At 48.5% G+C, this 18,313-nt stretch overlaps 2 protein-coding genes and 2 long non-coding RNA genes across 4 annotated transcripts in view; 1 reads left to right on the top strand and 3 right to left on the bottom strand.

Moving 5' to 3' along the window:
• Nucleotides 1-10,462, top strand: part of NTNG2 (netrin G2) — a 44,915-nt gene extending 34,453 nt beyond the window's left edge. Inside the window, exons 6-8 of the mRNA XM_065695563.1 lie at nucleotides 8,225-8,392; nucleotides 8,817-8,951; nucleotides 9,284-10,462. Of these exons, the coding sequence (XP_065551635.1) occupies nucleotides 8,225-8,392; nucleotides 8,817-8,951; nucleotides 9,284-9,507 (527 nt within the window). The 3' untranslated portion in view covers nucleotides 9,508-10,462. The remainder of the gene's footprint in view (nucleotides 1-8,224; nucleotides 8,393-8,816; nucleotides 8,952-9,283) is intronic.
• Nucleotides 2,495-7,900, bottom strand: LOC136022387 (uncharacterized). The gene is made up of 2 exons (XR_010616147.1): nucleotides 7,700-7,900; nucleotides 2,495-2,727 (listed from the first exon to the last, which is right to left on the bottom strand). It is a non-coding gene; the product is annotated as an uncharacterized LOC136022387 (long non-coding RNA).
• Nucleotides 10,463-14,970: 4,508 nt separating the features above from the next.
• On the bottom strand, nucleotides 14,971-16,287 carry LOC136022314 (uncharacterized). Its single transcript, XR_010616123.1, has 2 exons — nucleotides 16,204-16,287; nucleotides 14,971-15,256 (listed from the first exon to the last, which is right to left on the bottom strand). It is a non-coding gene; the product is annotated as an uncharacterized LOC136022314 (long non-coding RNA).
• A 27-nt stretch (nucleotides 16,288-16,314) lies between these two features.
• SETX (senataxin) overlaps nucleotides 16,315-18,313 on the bottom strand; it is a 28,501-nt gene continuing 26,502 nt past the window's right edge. Inside the window, exon 26 of the mRNA XM_065695438.1 lies at nucleotides 16,315-17,802. Coding sequence (XP_065551510.1) covers nucleotides 17,038-17,802 — 765 coding nt within the window. The 3' untranslated portion in view covers nucleotides 16,315-17,037. The remainder of the gene's footprint in view (nucleotides 17,803-18,313) is intronic.

Genomic DNA, 18,313 nt, shown 5'->3' with positions numbered 1-18,313 from the left:
GCAGCGGGTTACCACCCCAAAAACCACCACTGCAAAAACGACCACCACAACAGCGCCCACCACTACCACAACCTCAACAACCACCACCACCACCACAACCACCACCACCACCACCCTGCCTGCCACCACCACCCAGCCAGGTTGGTGCCACGCTCCCTGCCTCGCTCCAAGGGCCAGGACTTCACTGCTGGGCTCCTCTTTATAGCTGCTTCCCATCCCAGTGTCGGTGGCCCTGGCTATCCGCTCTGTAGGGTGATAAAGTGACATGGATAAAAATCACCCTGGGCAGACCTGCGCTGCTGTTCTCTCCATTCAGTCCAAGGGCACTTTGACGTGTAACATGAACTAGAAGCCTTTTCGTCCCTATAAGCAAGGAGCCAGCCACAACGGGTCCACCTCAAAGCCAACAACGGCACCATGGGTTGACATCCCCCCCTCACTGGGTGATCTCACTCTGCTGTCACTCTGTTATCATCAAAGCAGCAAGAAGTGAAGCCAGGACTGGATGCGGGGGAAGCAACACTTTTCCCTTTTTTTTTTTCTCAATTTTGATGGGGTTTTTTTCTAAAGAGAAAGGTTTTCAAACCCATCCCTCCTCGAGCCACTTGGCACCGTTGTTCTGCACAGGGCTGGCACGGCTGCAGGAGATGCTCTCTTACAGCTCCAGCACTAGCATGGCAGGAAGGCAATCAAGGCTTTACTGTCCCACTGTAAACTAAACCACGTACCCGGTCTTGCGTGGCTGGAAGGAGAGAGGAATCATACCCCATCCTGCTCCATCCCGACCTCCATCAACATTCCCCAGGCTGCTGTACAAGCATCCATGGAGCGCGCCGGGCTGGAGCTCACACACACGCCACCAACACCCTTTCTAACTACTTAAACCACCCCATGGAGGAAAACCTTTGTCCTTTTTCTGGGGGTTCCTCCTTCCCTCCGCCCCTGAACAAGGGGACAACGTTTTCGCTTTGTCGTTTGGAAACGGGCAGAGAGGACTTAACAGCAGGACCCTTTTTTAAGCTTCTCATGGGGGAATTAGACACGCATTCCTCCCCTCGCCACGCTTTCTGGGCCTGATATTTCCCAGGAGGACGTTTTACACCCACAGTGTGTTAGTAACAGTCTGTCTGGGGGAGCTGCCAGAAGCCAGTCAAAGGGATGAGGAAACTTGATTGCATGTTTATGCAAATATAGATATATTCGTGGAAGTGCCCCGCTTGAGTACTTCATCAGGAAGCAGAGAGTTTAGCTCCAACTTCCTTGGAGATGGAGGGACCCCAGGCAAAAGAATGCGGGTCTCTGGCCTGTTAAGAAGTGCTCCTTACCCAGGACCTCATTGGTATCCACCAGCCCTGCCTAGAGCTCACATGGCCCCACCAGTACCAGGGGATCACATCTATGTCTGCACCATGCGCTTAGGATCATTGATCTTTATCCATGCTCACCTGTAGCAATGCTTTTAGGTCTATTTCTTTTACAAGTGCTGTGTACGTGAGGGTGTGTGTTTAGTGTCTATACTGTTTGTGACTTGCAGTGCTCTGCTTCAGCTGGGGCGGGCAGGATAGCATCTGCGTGGGGTTGGGGGTGATGGGGATAGTCTCTCCTGCCAAATTTCTCCAAGGGAGATGCGATGCACCTTGGGGTTTATTCCTTCTCCGAAACTGATCCTGAGCAGGAAAATGTGTTCAGAATGCTTTCATTAACTGGTGGCAAGGGACAAAGCAAATGAGTAAATCACAGTCCAGCCACCACATCTCTGACTTGATAACGCCAGGCCTGAGCTTTGAGCTCCCCATCCAGACCCCCAGAATGCTGTGCCTGGGGATGCAGGCAGTCCCTGAAGGTGCTGGTTCAAATAAGAAGGTAGTCAGGGCCACCCAGCAGTTCAGGGATCTGCTCATGGGCTGCATGCTGGGTTTGAGGCCAAAGGTCCATTGTATGCCTTTGACGAGCAAGAGGGAATCAAGGCACAGCCTAATTCTGACCTGCTTTTGACCAGAGACATCCCTCCCCCTGCAAAATATAAAATAAAATAATACAAAATAAGATCACATAAAATAAAATAATATAAAATGTAAATAATATAAAATATAAATGCTTTCTTAAATACATGACATCCCCAAAGGGCTGTGGATCCAACTCGCCTGGACCTCAAGGGAAGCACCTTGTTAAAGAGATGTCCCTTGGAGCTCTCGGTAAGGAGATGCAATAAAACCCAAGCTGGGTCAGAGTCCCAGCGAGAGATATTCTGTTGTTATCTGCCTTAAGAATTTTAGAGCATTACACAAATCCCTCCTTGCTTTAGGACTCCTCAACCTGCCAGCTTTGAAAGTCCTTTCAGAGCCCTGCCCCATCCTCTGCTGTTTCACCCTCTAATTTACACACTGTCTTCTGCCCCTGAATTTCTGCTTCCCACCATAAGCAAGCATCCTCAGACCAGCCTCTGAGTTCGCTGCCTCTGTGCCCATGAGAGAAACAGAGAAAAAAACAGGTATTTAAAGCCAAATCGACGTGTTTTTCCCTTCTCCTTCATGCCTCCGCACAGTAGTGGGTAGCGGCAAGGCAGAAAGCAATGTAGCACGTAGGCTAGAGGAGTAGATTAGATTTGGGTTGTCTCTGGGTTGCATGGATCTGCTAGACATCTGCTTCCTTTGGCTGCTCGTGGTGTTTTCCGTGGTCAAGGTGGAGCTGTGGTCATGTTCGTAGGATGCTTTTGTGCCCGGTCGCCTGGCATGCGGTAAGAAGGGAGAGAAGAATGAGCTTTTGGGCACGGTCTGTGGTCTGAAGGCAGTCAAGGCTGCCAAAATGGGTAGAAGGAAGGGAAATTGCAGAGCTGCCCTAAGGAGGATGCATTAAGTGCTATTCCCATTTGCCTTCTGCGATTCTGTTATTTTGAAATCTTCCTTGAAGCCTGTCAGATTCCTCCTTGCCATTTGTTACAGTTCTCCCATGCTCAAAATAAGCAAAAAAAAAAAAAAAAACCTTTTTTTTTTTTATTTATTCGTTTCCATTTCCCCCCCTTCTGGTTCGCAGCGGTTTCCTCAGAGCCAGCTCACCTCCGAGACAAACAAACCCAACCTGCACCCTGCTTGGTGGTTAAGAGCTCCGACAGAAAGAGAGCACCCAAAGCCCTTTGCGCAGCTCCTGCAGAAAGGGAACCCTGTGTTTGTGCTTTGAGACGGACCTTCTCTGGGTCCTTCCCCACCGTTCCCGTGCTGTTTGCCCCAGTGTTTTGTGCTACAAAGTGTGATTTCCTGGTTCAAGCTATTCTACTTCCCTAGAAATCCACCAGGAACACCGATTTCCATCAGGGCTGATGCCAGCCCCTGGGACAGGAGCTGCCCGGAGTTTCCCGTTTGTATGAGCTGGGTCTGGGGGTGAGACGTGTCTCTCCCCCTCCCGGCGTGTAAAACTGTCCATTAATGTCCCAGAGCTACAAGGGAAAGGTTCTCGGGATAATGAGCATTAATAATTTCCCTGGCTCTGTAAATGCGATTGAGTGGAGGTGTATGCGAATGACTAAAAAGCAGAATGCCTCGAGGGCTGTTTTTTATTGTGACTCTAATTAAACCCTTGCCAATTTGCACGGGGCTTTTTTCGTATTCTCTTTAACACCGTATTAATATCAATTGGTTTCCACTTTCCAGCTGAAAAGGACAATGTCTATCACCTTCTCCTAGAAAAAGAGATGATTTTTTAATGACAAGCTCTATTTTATTCTGCATTGTTTATCATCCCCTTGTTTGAGGCTGGGAAATCACATTTCTCTCCTACTCGGGTTTGTCCTTTGAAACTTGGCAAGGATCAAGAGATGGGGTTTTTTTTCTCTCCTCCTCCTTATGTTACCCAACTGGAGCTTCAAATTAATAATATGGCTTTTAAATTTTTTATTCCTTAGTTTGTTTTCTAGCAAACCTGAGGATTGTTACCAGTACTGAGGGGACGGGACCGGGTATGGAGCAGGGAAATCAAACAAGTGATCTATAGATTTCCTGATGGCTTAACTGCGAATTCTTTAACTGGTATTTCGGAGGGATGAGGAGAGCCTGGAAGTTTGGGTTAGAAACCAGGACTTCGTGCCTCCACCCGTAGACACCCATGCTATCCCTCAGTTCCATTATTTCAAAGCAGAGGGGTGCAGATCCGTGGATGAGGTCCTTAAGCAGAGATGGGCAGAACACCTTGTGTTCAGCTGGGCTGAGATCAGGCAGCTCATCCCTGCCCGTGGCAGGGGATTGGAACTGGATGATCTTAAGGTCCCTTCCAACCCAAACCATTCTGTGATTCGATGATCACACCACTGCCATGCTGCTGTGTGCATCAGGGCAGGTCACCAGCTGGTTACCAGCTCCCCCAGCACACCCAATGACACTGCTTTCCCTTTGATCCCTACAAGACTACACCAGCTTGTCAGAGGCTGCCCCGCTGCAAGTGAGCTCTCCCCTGGCCAAGGATGGCCCCGGAGCAGAAGGTAGGAGACACGTGGCTGAGCTGGGTCCTGCCAGCGAGTACCAGCTCCCAGTGCTCAGCAAACGCTTTAGTTTCTAGATCCGTGTCTCTGTTTTCCATGCATCTCTCTCCTCCTCTCACCTGGGAGAAAGCTCAGGTCTTTGTCTGTGCCCTACACGCAGCTGGGAATCTGGTGAGGCTGGATTGAGCCTCGGGGTTTAGTCATATACATGAAAGATGAGGATGGAAAGTGGTAGAGGAGATTGTTCACGGCTTGCTGCTGGGGTGAACGGAGAGGATCATGGAAATCCTGTCGTCTCCCGAGGCTGGAGTCTGTTTGTAGAGCCGAGTACCTTTGTAAATAGATAGGCCTGTGTTCATAGCAGAGATGCCTTCTTGTGTATTTCCTTGCTTCAGGTCTCCTGCGTGACTGCCTAAGGTGAGATGCTCCTGGTGGGAGCCCTGGGAGGCTTCACGCTGGCTGTTCAGGCTGAAGCTTCTCCTCCGCAGCATTCCCACCAGCACACACGCTTCGGCAGTTGCCTGTTGGTGCTCAGCTCCCGTTTCCCATGTGAGATGCCTGTAGCTTGCTCCAGCTGCAGACATTAGCATCCCTTCCAGTGCAGGGCACAGTAACTGTTGAAGCTTGGTCCAGGACACAACCCAGTGCTTGGAAATACTCAACTGGGGAGGCTGGAAGTGCTGAAATTGAGGTTCTTTGGAATTGTTGTCGTTTTGGGTCTGCGTGTGGTCTCACAAACCATACTGGCCTACACAATGGGCATCAGTGCCAAGTGATGCTGACAGTCTGTGCTGAAAAAGAAGGGTTTCTGAGCCTTGACAGTGGTCTGCAGATGTAGCTTCTCTGCATGCTAGGGCAATGTAATGACCACGTGCCAACACTCATCCATCCAGCAGCTCCCACACTCTCCCCTTAGGAGTGCTTTTTGTCTCTCTTCACACTTGAGGACTCTAGTTTCCAGGAGACATTGTCTCCCATTCCTGCTTCAACCCTTCTGCAGTAAGATACAACTCCACCAACCCACCCTAGATACCTGCCTAGAGCTTCCAGTGTCCCTTTGCCACCTTTTTAAGCAAACAGGAGGAGGATGTGTATTAAATCTGATGTTCTCTCTAACTGATGCCACTGTAAGCTGTTCAGCTCCCACCAAACACAGCGGCACGTGGACCGAAGCCACCAGACCCTCCCAAGAACATGCGAGGTAAGGTCATGCCTGTCCAAGGCTAGAGATGCCACGTTAGTGGAGGAGGGTCTGGACACTGTGCCAGCCCACCATGGGATCAAGGGAAGCAATGGGGATCCAAGGAGGCCCCAGTGTCACAGCAGCCTCACAAATGGCATCAGAGGCAGGATCCCTGTGGGATCCCAGCATGGCTCAACCTTGCCCTCTATGGGGGTTACCAAGCACCAAACCCCATCAGCTTGAGTTGCAAGTGACGGCCTTTACCCCCAGCACCCCAATCGTTCAGTGTGGGAGGGGGTCTGGCTGGCAGCACAGCCCCAAGGAAGTTCCATCCTGGTCAGGGCAGCCCCTTACCCAGAGGGAATATCCCAGCCCAACCATGCTGGGCTGACCCTGGGAGCCCTGACCCCACCACAGCACTCAGATGTGTTTCATTGTCTGGTGCAGCAGCTCCGAAGAGCAAAGCAGGGCGCACAGCACACTCTGCAGGCAAGAGGCACGGCAAGAAGCCAGGTACGTGAGCAGCGCCTGCTCTGCAGGACCCTACAGCAAGCCCTGCCAGATACCACCTCCATAGCCTTTGCCCTCTTAGCAGCTTCTTGGTGCTAGTTGGCGTGAGCTCCATGAAACCGATGCCGTGACCAGTAGATGAGTTTTAAGCTTTTCAGACCTGTAGATCCTTACCCTGAACAGCCCAATTCCCACCACTGAACGTGCATGAAGGGGGGACGCGCGAGTAGCTCCTCCTGGCTCTGCACGTTGCAATAGTGCTGTGCATCGAGTTTTTCATGCGTCAAACTTTAAGAAGGGGAGAAAAGAAGGAGAAATTGGGCAGCTGCCAGCTGTCTGGTGCGGAAATAGCTGCCAGTTCTTGGCTCGGGTCAGCATTGTTCTCGTGGCAGAGCGGCTTGCAGTAGGGTAGGATGCGGAGCGGTGCTAAGCAGTGAGAAAACGTGTCTGGTTTCCCTTAAGCATCCTCAAAGAGCTCAAAACTCATCCGGCTCAAACAGGACTCTGGCTCAGTGGCGCCTATTGAAACGTATAAAGGTAAGAGGAGGGAGCGCGGTGCTCCAGGGCTCTCAGTCTTCGCCCAAGTGACGCGGTCCAGCAGCATCAGGCATGGAGAAGATGGGGAGGGTTTGCATATCCGAGCTGTGGTTAGCTGTATGTAGGAGCGCATCCCTAGGGTGAAACAATGCTTGGGCATTGTAGCAGCCAGAAGTGTCCGAGCTGAAATTCTTTAGACGCTGGTCAAAGAGGCAGAAGCTGTTTCACAGATCAAGATTACAACAGAATCTCAGCTCCTCCTCAGGCAGTTACGAACCACGGGGAAACCTCTGCCCTGCTCCATCTTCCCTGGCCATCATTTCATTGAGACGAGTCTCCTCCTGCAGTTGCATGTGCATGCCAACCCATACCGTTCCCTCCCATCCCTTCATCACTGAGTGGTTAATGTCAGAGCCTGGAACAAAACCCCAGCTCCCAGCCTCCTTTCCAAAGGCTGAGGAAGCTCAGACCTGGCTCACGCTGTTTCTGCTCACGTTATCGCCTGCCCGTGCTGGCTGGGACACCAGACCAGGACAGCAGGGCCACAAGGCAGCCAGGGTACCTCCTCTCCCTGTGTTATAAACTCCCAGCACCCGAACACTGCAAGGCAATCACCACCCCAAGTCATGGTAATGAAAGCAAACACAAGAAGCAGATAATCAGATCCCTCTGGCTATAAATTAAACCCGGCTGGTGGTTTCCTAGCATGTGCCCACAGCTGAAAGATGTAAGCCCTGGGGTGCTTGGACAAGCGATGGTGGCATCTCCCATCCCACCAGCAGCCTTTGCAGGCACCCCTGTGCTGTGCCAGGCAGCCCTGGTCCAAACCTTCATGCACTTGTCCACTGTTTCAAGGGACCCCACACAAGCCACACTTCCCTGAATAGACTCATTTTAAGCACTTAACCTGAGAGTCACCACACTTCACACCCAGCATTGCTTTGGGGTTACAACAGAAGGGACAGAGGGGAAGAAGCCATGAAGCAGTGAGGTTTTACCTGGACATCAGCAGCTCCAGCTCCACTTCAGCCTTGCCCAGGCCCTTCCCATCCCTGGAGGCACCGTTGCTGCACCCTCTGCGAGCCCCATCCATGGACCAATCCCCTCCCTGCCCCAGGGAGGCAGAGCACAGCCTTCACTGGGGCTCTGCCCCCCAGCCCAGCTCCCCCACAGGTCCTGCAGCTCCACCAGAGCCAATCCCAAGCACCAAGCTGAGCTCTGCTCATTAACAAGGCAGCTCTTTAATTAACACCTGATCCACTGCCTGCTGCCATCATTGTGCCTTTCCTTAAAGAGACCATGTCCTGGGACAGCCAGGGGCTGGCTCCTGCCTGACCTCACCCCAAGGGGACAGAGTCTCCCTCTCTGAGCAGTGACTTCCAGCCCAATCTCTCCATGGCAGCCCCTGTGTGCACTCATCCTGCCTAGCCCTGTGTCAGCAGTGGTCATGGCTCCCCTCCTGTACCCAGCATAAGGAAGGATGCTCCCAGCCCATCTCCCCAGCTCTCTCCTGCTCTCCGCAGACTGTGAGTGCTATGGGCACTCCAACCGCTGCAGCTACATCGACTTCCTGAACGTGGTGACCTGTGTGAGCTGCAAGCACAACACGAGGGGCCAGCACTGCCAGCACTGCCGCCTTGGCTTCTACCGCAACAGCTCGGCGGAGCTGGATGATGAGAATGTATGCATAGGTGAGCACTGCGGTGGCCTCGGGCAGCACTAGGACATGGGATGGCTCTTGTAGAACCTTCTCCTATGGGGTGGGCTTCAGTTCAGCCCCTCTCTGGAAAGAGGGGGGACCTGCATGCCCCCAGTCGTTGCAGTGTCTGCAGCCTGCCAAGGCATCTCTCTGCTGGGAACAAAGCCCAAATACTGTCTTTCCAACCTGATTCAGACGCATTGCTCTACCAGAAGGTGCTCAGCTCCAAAGAGCGGTGGTCTTGCACTCATGGCTGTTTGCACTCATGGGAACTTCTCAAGCAGCCACGCTCTCCCAGCCCCTTGGTGTCTAAGGTCCCTCCTGTAGCACGTAGCCAGGCTTTTCCCAAGTCACGGCATCTCCCTCGGGGCAATAACAGGGGCAAGGCAGGCACTGACAGCCCTGTCTTTGGCCAGAATGTAACTGCAACCAGATCGGCTCCATGCACGACCGCTGCAACGAGACCGGCTACTGTGAATGCAAGGAAGGTGCCACGGGGCCCAAGTGTGACGACTGCCTGCCCAACTACTACTGGAGACAGGGCTGCTTCCGTGAGTACCTGAGGCACAATGATGGGCTGGGGGTGAGATGGGTCCAAACTAGAGGGGGATGCTCAGCACTGCCTGCTCGGGTCCCCTGTGATGCTCAGAGTGAGCAAATTCCAGCCATTTCTCCCAAATCTGAAAATGACTTGATAGCTTTGCTCCTGGAGTTTGCAGTCCCCACTATGTTCCTCTGGCCGTGGGACTGCTCTAAGCGGTTGAATAATTCAAACCCTAGGAGCTAAAGAAGAAAGCCAAAAGCTTCTAATTTGTGCTGCAGTCAAAGGGTTTAAGATACCCTGGGTTAACGCTCAAATCCTTTCCTCCCTCTCACTTTATAGCCAACGTCTGCGATGACGAGCTCCTGCTCTGCCAGAATGGCGGCACGTGCTACCAGAACCAGCGCTGCATCTGCCCTGTGGGCTTCAAGGGGGTCCTGTGCCAGCAATCCAGGTGTGAAGCCGACAAAAAGGACTGCGATGGTGCCTCCAGCGCGCGCGGCAGCCTCGGCGCCGTCCTCCTTGGGGTGCTCGTCCTCCAGCTGCGCGGATGGGGGGACCTCTGAACCTGCAGGGGAAGGAGCTCAGCCCAGGCACATCACCCGAGGGGCTGGGGGAGACCAAGGTACCGGGTGGCTCTCCCCATCGTCTCCTCCGCCTTCCTTCACGCTAGGACTTGCACAACGTCTTTCAGTCCACTTCCCGAGCAGAGGGGTGCACAGAACACGAGGGGCTGACTCCTGCCCATGAACCCATCCTGGCAGCAGCCGGGATGGCCGCAGCATGGAGCCGGCTGCTGAGCAGCAGCACGGGGACTGCACCAGCCTGTGCCGGGCCGTGGTCCAGCAGCCCAGAGGGGACACAGACCCATCCTTTCCTCTGCACAGTGACTCTCCTTCCCTGCTCCACACAGGGCAATCTGGGGCCGGGGCCATGGGGCCCTGGTGAAATAGTGCCGCGATCCAAGGGGTATTTTTTTTATTATTACTTTCTTTACTTTGGTATAGGCTGGGGTGTTCTTTTTATTTTAACTCTTCTTAGTGTCCTGTATTGAAGGAGCCTGTCATGGCAACTCAACTCCAGAGACCCATAACACAACAGGCAGGGGAAAGGGGAGGGAGGGAAGGGGGGGGACTCTGGTCAATCATTGCTGCGTAGTCCCACGTCCCACCGCATACCGTTGCCTACAACTCTAGTTGCTGCATTGATTTTTGTATTTTCACTGCTGGGTTTTGTTTTCCTGCACTTACAGAGAAGGCAGGGCCATCAGGCACATGGTACGTGAGGAGTGCAGTGTCTTATCCACACACATCCGTAGAGTGTACGGTTCGAATACGTTTTTTGGGTAGAGACTTATTTTTTGTTTGGATTAAATGTGATACAAGAACCACAACTAAAGGGACGTTTTGCCATGAGCATTTGATTCTGGTGTATCCTCCTCCAGTAAAGCAACTATTAATGGCTGCTTGATCACTTTTCTTCTTGTGTGCACAGTTAATTACAGGTAAAGACTTATTTTTTTATTCATAATGTCCTCTTGTGTTTTCTAAGTCATTACCATGGTGCACCATATGGGGAGGGAGAGGGGAGGGAGAGAGGTATCCTCATTACTGAGCGCTGTTAATTATTTCTCCTAATTACTTTGCTGAACCTAGGTTAGAATACTAACTGTAGACAATGAACAGAGCCTGAGTGATGTATTAAGCACTGGTCTACTGTGGAAGGGCCATTTCCAATGAGGTTGCAGCAGAAGGCTGGGCAGTGCAAGGATGCTTCTCCAGGGGGACCTCTGCTCTCCAACCCCTCTGCAGCCCCCCCAGAGCTGCTGCCATGATGCAGCTTTGCAGAACAAGCTGTTTGAGTATTCTTAAGTGTGGGGCACATTCAGAGCAGCGTTTAACAACACAGGTCACAGGGCTTAGTTAACCCACCATAAAATAAATGGGGATTAAACTCACCCTTCTGAGATCTGATCTCCAAGAGTGGGCTGGTACAAGCATTGTCTCCCTTTCTTTAATGCAGTCGGTTGCTGTCTGTTGGTACTGACACTCGCTCTTTCTTTGTACTTTCTGACTGCAATAGATTTAAAATCCTCATATGTTACTGTTCGTACAAGTAATAGCATTGAAAATACTGTAACAAGATCAAGATCTTTAATGGCACTTCTGGAAGGTGAAGCAACGTTCCCCTTTCCCTGTGTTAGTGTTTTTCTCTAGAATATTAGATTGAGCAACAGAAAATTTACTACTTCATAAAGCTGTGTCCCAGACAAACTCTGCACCCAGCAGATTCCCTGCTAACACACTTTTATTGCGATGCAAGCAGGAATGTGCCAAGCAGCAGCACTGAATTCCTACAGAGAATAACCTCAGAAGGGCAAAACAAAGCTCAGAATGACCCAGGTATGAAAATGCTGAAGGGGGTAGACCACTGCACTGGACCTTTTTGGTTTGGGGGATTCTCTTTTGGTTGACTGGGTGCTGGTTGGTTGATTTGGGGGTTTTGTTCATCTCTTTTTAAGATAAAACATCACTGGCTTTCCAACTCAGCTCCAGAGATTGGACCAGCTCCCTGTGAACCCAGAATACCCATCATGTTCATTCCTGGACCTTCTTTAAAGCCACCTTTGAGCCTTCCTAGTTGTGCAAACCCCCTGTGTAATAGTAACTGCAAATGACAAACATGACACGCTTCATCTTGTGCAAGAAATGAAACCCTTTAGGCTGTGAGCAAGGGCAGGGCCCAAAGAGAGTTTCAAGACTTGCCTCCTGTGGCTCTGCCTGCAAACAGAGCACTACAGCTCATCTTTAGGCTCAGTGCAAAGCTAACCCTGTGTGCTGGAGAGCAGAGGATGGCGTTTTACCTGTCCAGCAGCGCTACAGAACTTGCAACCACACAGCACAAACCACTGCAAGACAGAAAAACAAACTCTCAAAAACTTAATCTTGGTATTTAAGAAAATAATTTAAAACTTCTGAAAGCTTCAGCACTGAAGATCCATTAACCTCAGACTTCCATCAGCACACAGCTGCCTCCACAAAGAGCGTCACTGAAATAACAGAGAGAAACCATCACAGCCAGTACCCACAGACCCAAAAGCTCATCTTCCTTAAGAGAGAGACATTTGTACATTGGTTAATGCATCCAAACGGGAGAAGTTGTCCAATGAGCTTGGTACTTTACTTGTGGAAAGGTTAACCAAAAGGTACTTCTTTATCTGAGAAAAGCCACTTGCGCTCTTTCAAGAGGTTTTCATGGGTATCCTGTCTCTGGCATTTGATTTGAGAAAGTTTCTAAATGATACTTGTCTGCAAAAAAGTGACCTCTTCAAACAGTACAAGTAGAGCTTCTGTTTTCCCTTGTTTACCTCAAAGCCTACTCTGGTTTTAACTATTTAGAGTAATAACTAAATAACCAAACGCCCCAAAGCAACACAAATCTGCCTGATGTGACAGACCACTACGGCCAGGCTGAGTCTACAGGAGTCAACAGCAGCCTGGTTTTATCCATGTTTGCTCACTCACCAGATAAAACATCAAGCTGATAGTCCCTGGTGCTGGAGACAGAAGGAGGGGGAAAAAATTCCCTTGGCACTTACCAGGTATGTCATGTGGCATTTTAAAGATGAGGGAGCAGAAATCTCATCTGCAGGAGTGATTCATAAGAAGCCTTGTGAGGGCTGGAGTAGTGAGAGAACCAACACTTCAGTGGTAATAAAATTAATGGTCTCACCACTCAACTCTGTTCAACAATTGGCTTTCACGGAAAGTCCTAAATGTAAATAAAACAAAGCTCCCTGAAAAGGAGATGAGCATTCCTGCTCAGAAATAAGAGCAGAGCTGGTGTTTGAAAAGCTTTGTATTGCCATCTCAGCCCTTCCAGCAGGGAGTCAGAGAGTTTGGCCGCTATCGCACAGAAACTGGCTAAAAATCACACTGATTTGAGATGCAGAGAAGAGCTTCAGTGTGTCCTAAAGGCTCCTTTACCATTTTCATTCTGCAGGTGTCATAACAAGTTTCACTGCAGGGTGAAACGTGGGAGGAAAGCCTAAAACCACCCATTTTTATCACATAACCACCTTCTCTCCTGGACAGCAATAATACTGGCTTCCAAACGCTCCATCCCAACCACGCTCTGCTATTTCAGAGATTAAAACAGAGGAGAAACCAATGGGATTTTTTGTAGCAAAGGGATTTCTTGCTTGATGCCACAGTGGAATCAGTGACAGAACTGGACAGCCACACCAGTGTAGGCTGTCAAGCTACAAAACAAGGTTTTCTACATCTTCACAATACCAAATGTAACATGCATTGAAACCACCTTCATTCTCATTTCTATCACTGGGAGTTGGTGGCAAATTAGTCAAGGCCTTAGAAGACAGATACGCATAGCTGGAAGGTCTCATGTGTCAGCGATATTCGATGTACAAAGCTGCTTAGCTTACATTTATTTGCACTAAAGAATAAGGCAGTGGGCTCCTTTCCAAACATCTTAAAAAGACAAGAAAGGAGACCTTATATATGGCTTGGGAATGGATCCGTTGTGGCAAGAGACTGCATTGTATCATTAACATTATAAATTCCATTTACAATACAGCAGCTATTTCATCCATCATTTATTCATGCAGACCAGAGAGAATGTCTGGCATTTTTAGGACCACGGTTCTGCTTATTCTTGGTATTGCTACAGTTGCTGGGCTGTGAATGAACAGCTCAGCTCCAGCTATTGGCTGCTCAGGTCTCCGTCTTCTACATTCAAAAGTAAACCCCAGCATCTCACCACACCTCAGTTAACTGCACGAATCCCAAAAGTCTCAACTCTGACATGACCAGGGTTCCATGTTACATGGGAACAGTTTACCCTCAATCAGTACATTTGGTCACTACAAGTCTTTTCTCACTCTAGAAGCATGTGCTGCTCCATATTTCCCTTGCACCAGTACTGCAGGGGCTACTTCCACTTTATGGACTGGCATGAGGAAGGGGTGAAAAGCCTTGCCAGTCTGCACACCTTGTACCACCTAGACTCCCAGCTCCTGTTAGACCCCTATTAGCTGCTCATTAATTACAGCACTCAGCTCACCTAGGAGGCAGTACTGTAAAAACTCATTGCCCCGCCAGTACTGCCAGCACTGGAAGCCTGAATGTAGATGAGACTGGGAGTAGAGGGTGAGTGTGGCCCAGCTCTTGTGATTACTACCCATAACCCAGATGCCTCACCAGCTCAGCACTCCTCAGCCCATCCAGATGGATGGCTGCATAAAGACCTGAATACAGCTTCTTCCAAAGTTTTGTGGCAAAACCTCCAATTAAACTCTTTTGCCTAACGTTGAGTGTTTTACTGATTTTTCACTTTAACACTCAGCAGAACAGAACAATCACTGAACAACCTCCTCCGGCTGTCACCGGTTCCAAGATGACACTAAATGAATAAAGCAAGTCTGCAGTCACAGCTTACCAACACTGACTGCCTGCCACTACTCAACATCTTGTTACATGGAATGTAAACAGCAGAGAAGTTATGAAAATTGTTTGTTCCCTAATGCAGGTTTTATTTGAAGCAATAAGAAGCAAGCTTTGGATTGGAGTTAGCTTGGTTTTCCATGTTATGGGTATAAAAGAGAAGGGAAGAGAAAGTTACTTAAAACTACAAACATACTCTGAGTGATATGAGAAAAGTGTTCTAAGAGCAATTAAAGCATACACCATTAATGATACAGTAGCAGTAAGCTACCACTGACAGAATAACTTAGGTCAGATAAACCTAGTATTAAATAACCAAAGTCTGAGCCGCTGACCATGCCTCAGAGATGATTTATGGAAAAACATAGGCATTACAGAGGACATGGCCTATTGCAGTGTACAAAACACAATAGAATTTAAATGGTAAAACAAAACTTCTTCCAGCATTGCAAGCATAGCTCTCAGAAGACCATGTTCTGAAATGTAGACTGAGGAAGAAAACTAGAAGTTAGAGAGAAACATTCTTCTGACAAAATTGCACTTAATGACCAGAAAAGCACTTCCTCATTCACACTGCTGCCAGCTTCACTTTATTTACATTGAAACAGTCTAAATGGCTTACACCCAATAGAGCCAAGAGGTTTCAAAGATAATAGAAAAGATCATAGAATATGACCATTTTTTAATATTCCTATGAACATAAAAGGAGACAACACATTGGGCATGGATTCTGGGATGTGGGGGTGACCAAGATGTCCAGTTCACAACAGTCTGATTCATTCCAGCAGCCTTCCTGCATGCAGAAGGTACATAACATCAAGGCAGAGTCACCGCAGTTTTAGAAGAGCATACACTGTTGACAAGAGGGGATCAGGGTTCATTAAAGCAATTATGATTGCAACAGAATGAATAAAGCTAAAGAATGCACATATACCCATTTCACTTCATAGGCATCTCAAAGATTCTCCCCTGGTATCTTAAAATGCTCTGTACCATGCAGCACAATGAGATGGATAGCCACAGACAGCAACTAAATGCCTGTCAACACACTTACAACACATGTTACCAGTAAAGCACGTTTGTTCTGGGCTTGGATGCATTAAGCTTTACTGGCAGCTACAGTCTGAATTGACGTTTTGTACAGTAAGGCACCTGTATTTCACTGGACCGGCTCACATGTACCTCTCAGGCAGTGGTTTAAAGGACAAAGCTAATACTAATCACTCCAATGAAAGTGTCAGGACAGAAAACATAACTAAGATGATGGCTAAATCCTGGCTAGAGGAATCCGGCAGCTCAGAAAGCCACTGCTGTGATGTTGGCTAAGTGTAAGTCAATTGTGGGGGGACAGAAGGTTCGTGCTTGCCTCAGAGCAGGCTGTACTTCACCACAGATGCATGGAGACAGCAACCCAGCCCACTCGCAGTACACCCGGCTTGTGCTAACACAGCGTGGAGCTGCATTCCCAGGCAGAAGCATGCTAAGGTACTACCATGCAAAACTGTGCACATGAAATGCTGCTCTTCACCTCCTTCACACACATTCTCCAGATGAAGTGATAATTCAGTCACCTCAAAGAATTATTAAGTAATTCCACTTTTATTGTGAAATGTTATAACAAGAGGAAGGTTTTCTTAAAAATCAAGTTCATTTTCCTGCACCACCCCATTTTACTGGCTATATATTCTTCATCAACACGGTGGAATGAATGCAGTAATAACACCCAGAATTAACTGCTTGCCCGTTTTAGCCCTCTAGATCTCCAAAATCTCTGTATAAAGAAAACTCAAGTGTCATTACCAAGAAGTGATACCTAGGTCTTTGACTAAGGTTCCACAGTGCTGTTGATTATTCCTCACATGGACTCACTGGGACCAAACAGACCTCATAGGCTTTAATCTGCAGTTTGTGTTGCCTCTGCAATAAGAAAAGAATTATAACTGATGAAGCAGCAGCAAGAGCAAAACTCAAGGCACGTGTGTATAAATGGAAGCTCCTCTGTTCTTATAAAAACAGGCCATAAAATATACAAATTAAGTAGAATTCTCTCCATTCGACCAATATACATCTGCCTTCAGTGTTTCCAGAGGCACTAGTGGAGCATGAGGAAGAATCGCTGCTACCACATTATAAGCATTCACTCTGCCATCAAATAAATTAGACTTATTAGTGCAAAAGGGAAACAAAGTATGGCTGTTTTCTGGACTTGGGGGGATTTTTGTTTGTTTTTTCTTTCTTTTCTTTCTGCTTTGCTCTGGTTCTTCATAAAAAAATACCTAAGAAATTAGCATTTGCACAAGGAAACAAGAAGCTACATATTTGCCAAATTAAATCTTAAAATAATTTTGTAGACTGTACAAATATACATCATTAAACATTTACAACCTTAACTTCCTAGAGGACTGCTCTTCCAAGCAATGCAGCTACCCAGCTTTTCTTTACAAACGCTCAAATCTATCAACTGTCAGGTATAAAGTCCCCTTCACAATTAGGGACGGTATGGGAAAAAGATGAACCTACTGATAGCAGTGGTACCAATACAAGGGAGTTCCAAGTATACTAAATAATTTAAAATACAGTCCTTGCTAGACAGAAATCTGGGAACAGATTTTCAGCAATGAGCCAATACTCAAGTCAGTGAAACGTCTTTCTTCGCTTGACACCATTTGATTCTGTGTTCACTGGTGACTCTTCTGATGTTCTTGTTAATGCATAATAGTCTTTGTTCTGCTTATTGATGCAACTTTCACCTCCTTCACTGTGGGATTTTGAACCACTTTTCAATGGAGGAGCTCTCTGGTCACCCTCGTGATGAGCCGTGGAAGGCAAATCACATTGTCCCAATGTTTGCTGGGGCTTCTTAAAAGTTTCTGTTCTGGTAATCTGATCCCTGGCAGCTGAGGACGCATCGAAGCCTTGCTGTGATGTTGATCCTGGATTGCTCTGGTCTGGCTGACTGCAGTCTTTTGAGGCCTGTTCCTTCCCTTTGGCTTCAGTTCTACTAGCCATACTTGCCAGCCTTGGATCCCGTGGTTTCTCCTGATCAGCAGGAAGCATCGCAGCCACCATGCGTGCAGGGGCACTGCCTCTCCTGGAGTCCACAGCCTGAGCACACTGTGGCTGCTGGGGCCCTTCACTTCCTTGTGGCACTGCACAGCCAGTGCCAGGAGGTAGCTCCTGAGGGCTGCTGGCCTCCCGTGGATTTGCAAGTGGTTTCTTGCCACTGGAAGACGACTGTGTTGGAGGAGGTTGCTTTGCTCCTGCACTGGCTGGCGGCTGTACTGGTGGCTTGAGCTTCAAGATCTTACCAGCATCTTTCCTGTAGCTTTTTCCTGATGTCTTGATAATGGCACCTCTTTTCTGAGCGTCCTGAATCAACTCATTCCAGTCTTTGTTTTCCTTTTAGAAAAAGGCAAAAGGACACAACCCAGAAAGAAAGGTTATTGGAAAGAAAGCCACACAAATGGACAGAGGTGTCAGAGGATACACAACTCCTTTAATTAAGGTACCTGACACAACTGTCATGGAAACCACTGTTACGTTCCTTCTGGAATGGAAGAATCTTATGTTTCACTTGCAGACCAGCAATAGGCACTCTGGCTGCTGTAACACAGGGAAGGTACTTTCAGCCATCAGTGAGCTACCACTTCAAATGACAATTTCTGTATTTATGAAGGCCAGGAAGAGTTTTCTTGCACAGACAGTGAAACAGGAACAAGGCTTTAATGCCCTCTTGTGGTATAGCTGTAGAACCCCACCCTTGGAAAAAATCAAGATCCAGTACTGTAAGACATCAAGCCTTTTCAAGAGCACTCCCTATACATTCATTGGGCCTTTGCAGTCCCTCAAATACGTAGTTTTGTTTAAGAAATACCTGTTTCAAAGAGTACAAGCAAAGCCTATGCTTAGA

The sequence above is a fragment of the Lathamus discolor genome, chromosome 15 (assembly GCF_037157495.1).
Source record: "Lathamus discolor isolate bLatDis1 chromosome 15, bLatDis1.hap1, whole genome shotgun sequence".
In the NCBI taxonomy this organism is placed as follows: Eukaryota; Metazoa; Chordata; class Aves; order Psittaciformes; family Psittacidae; genus Lathamus; species Lathamus discolor.
This window is presented reverse-complemented; position numbering and strand designations above follow the sequence as displayed.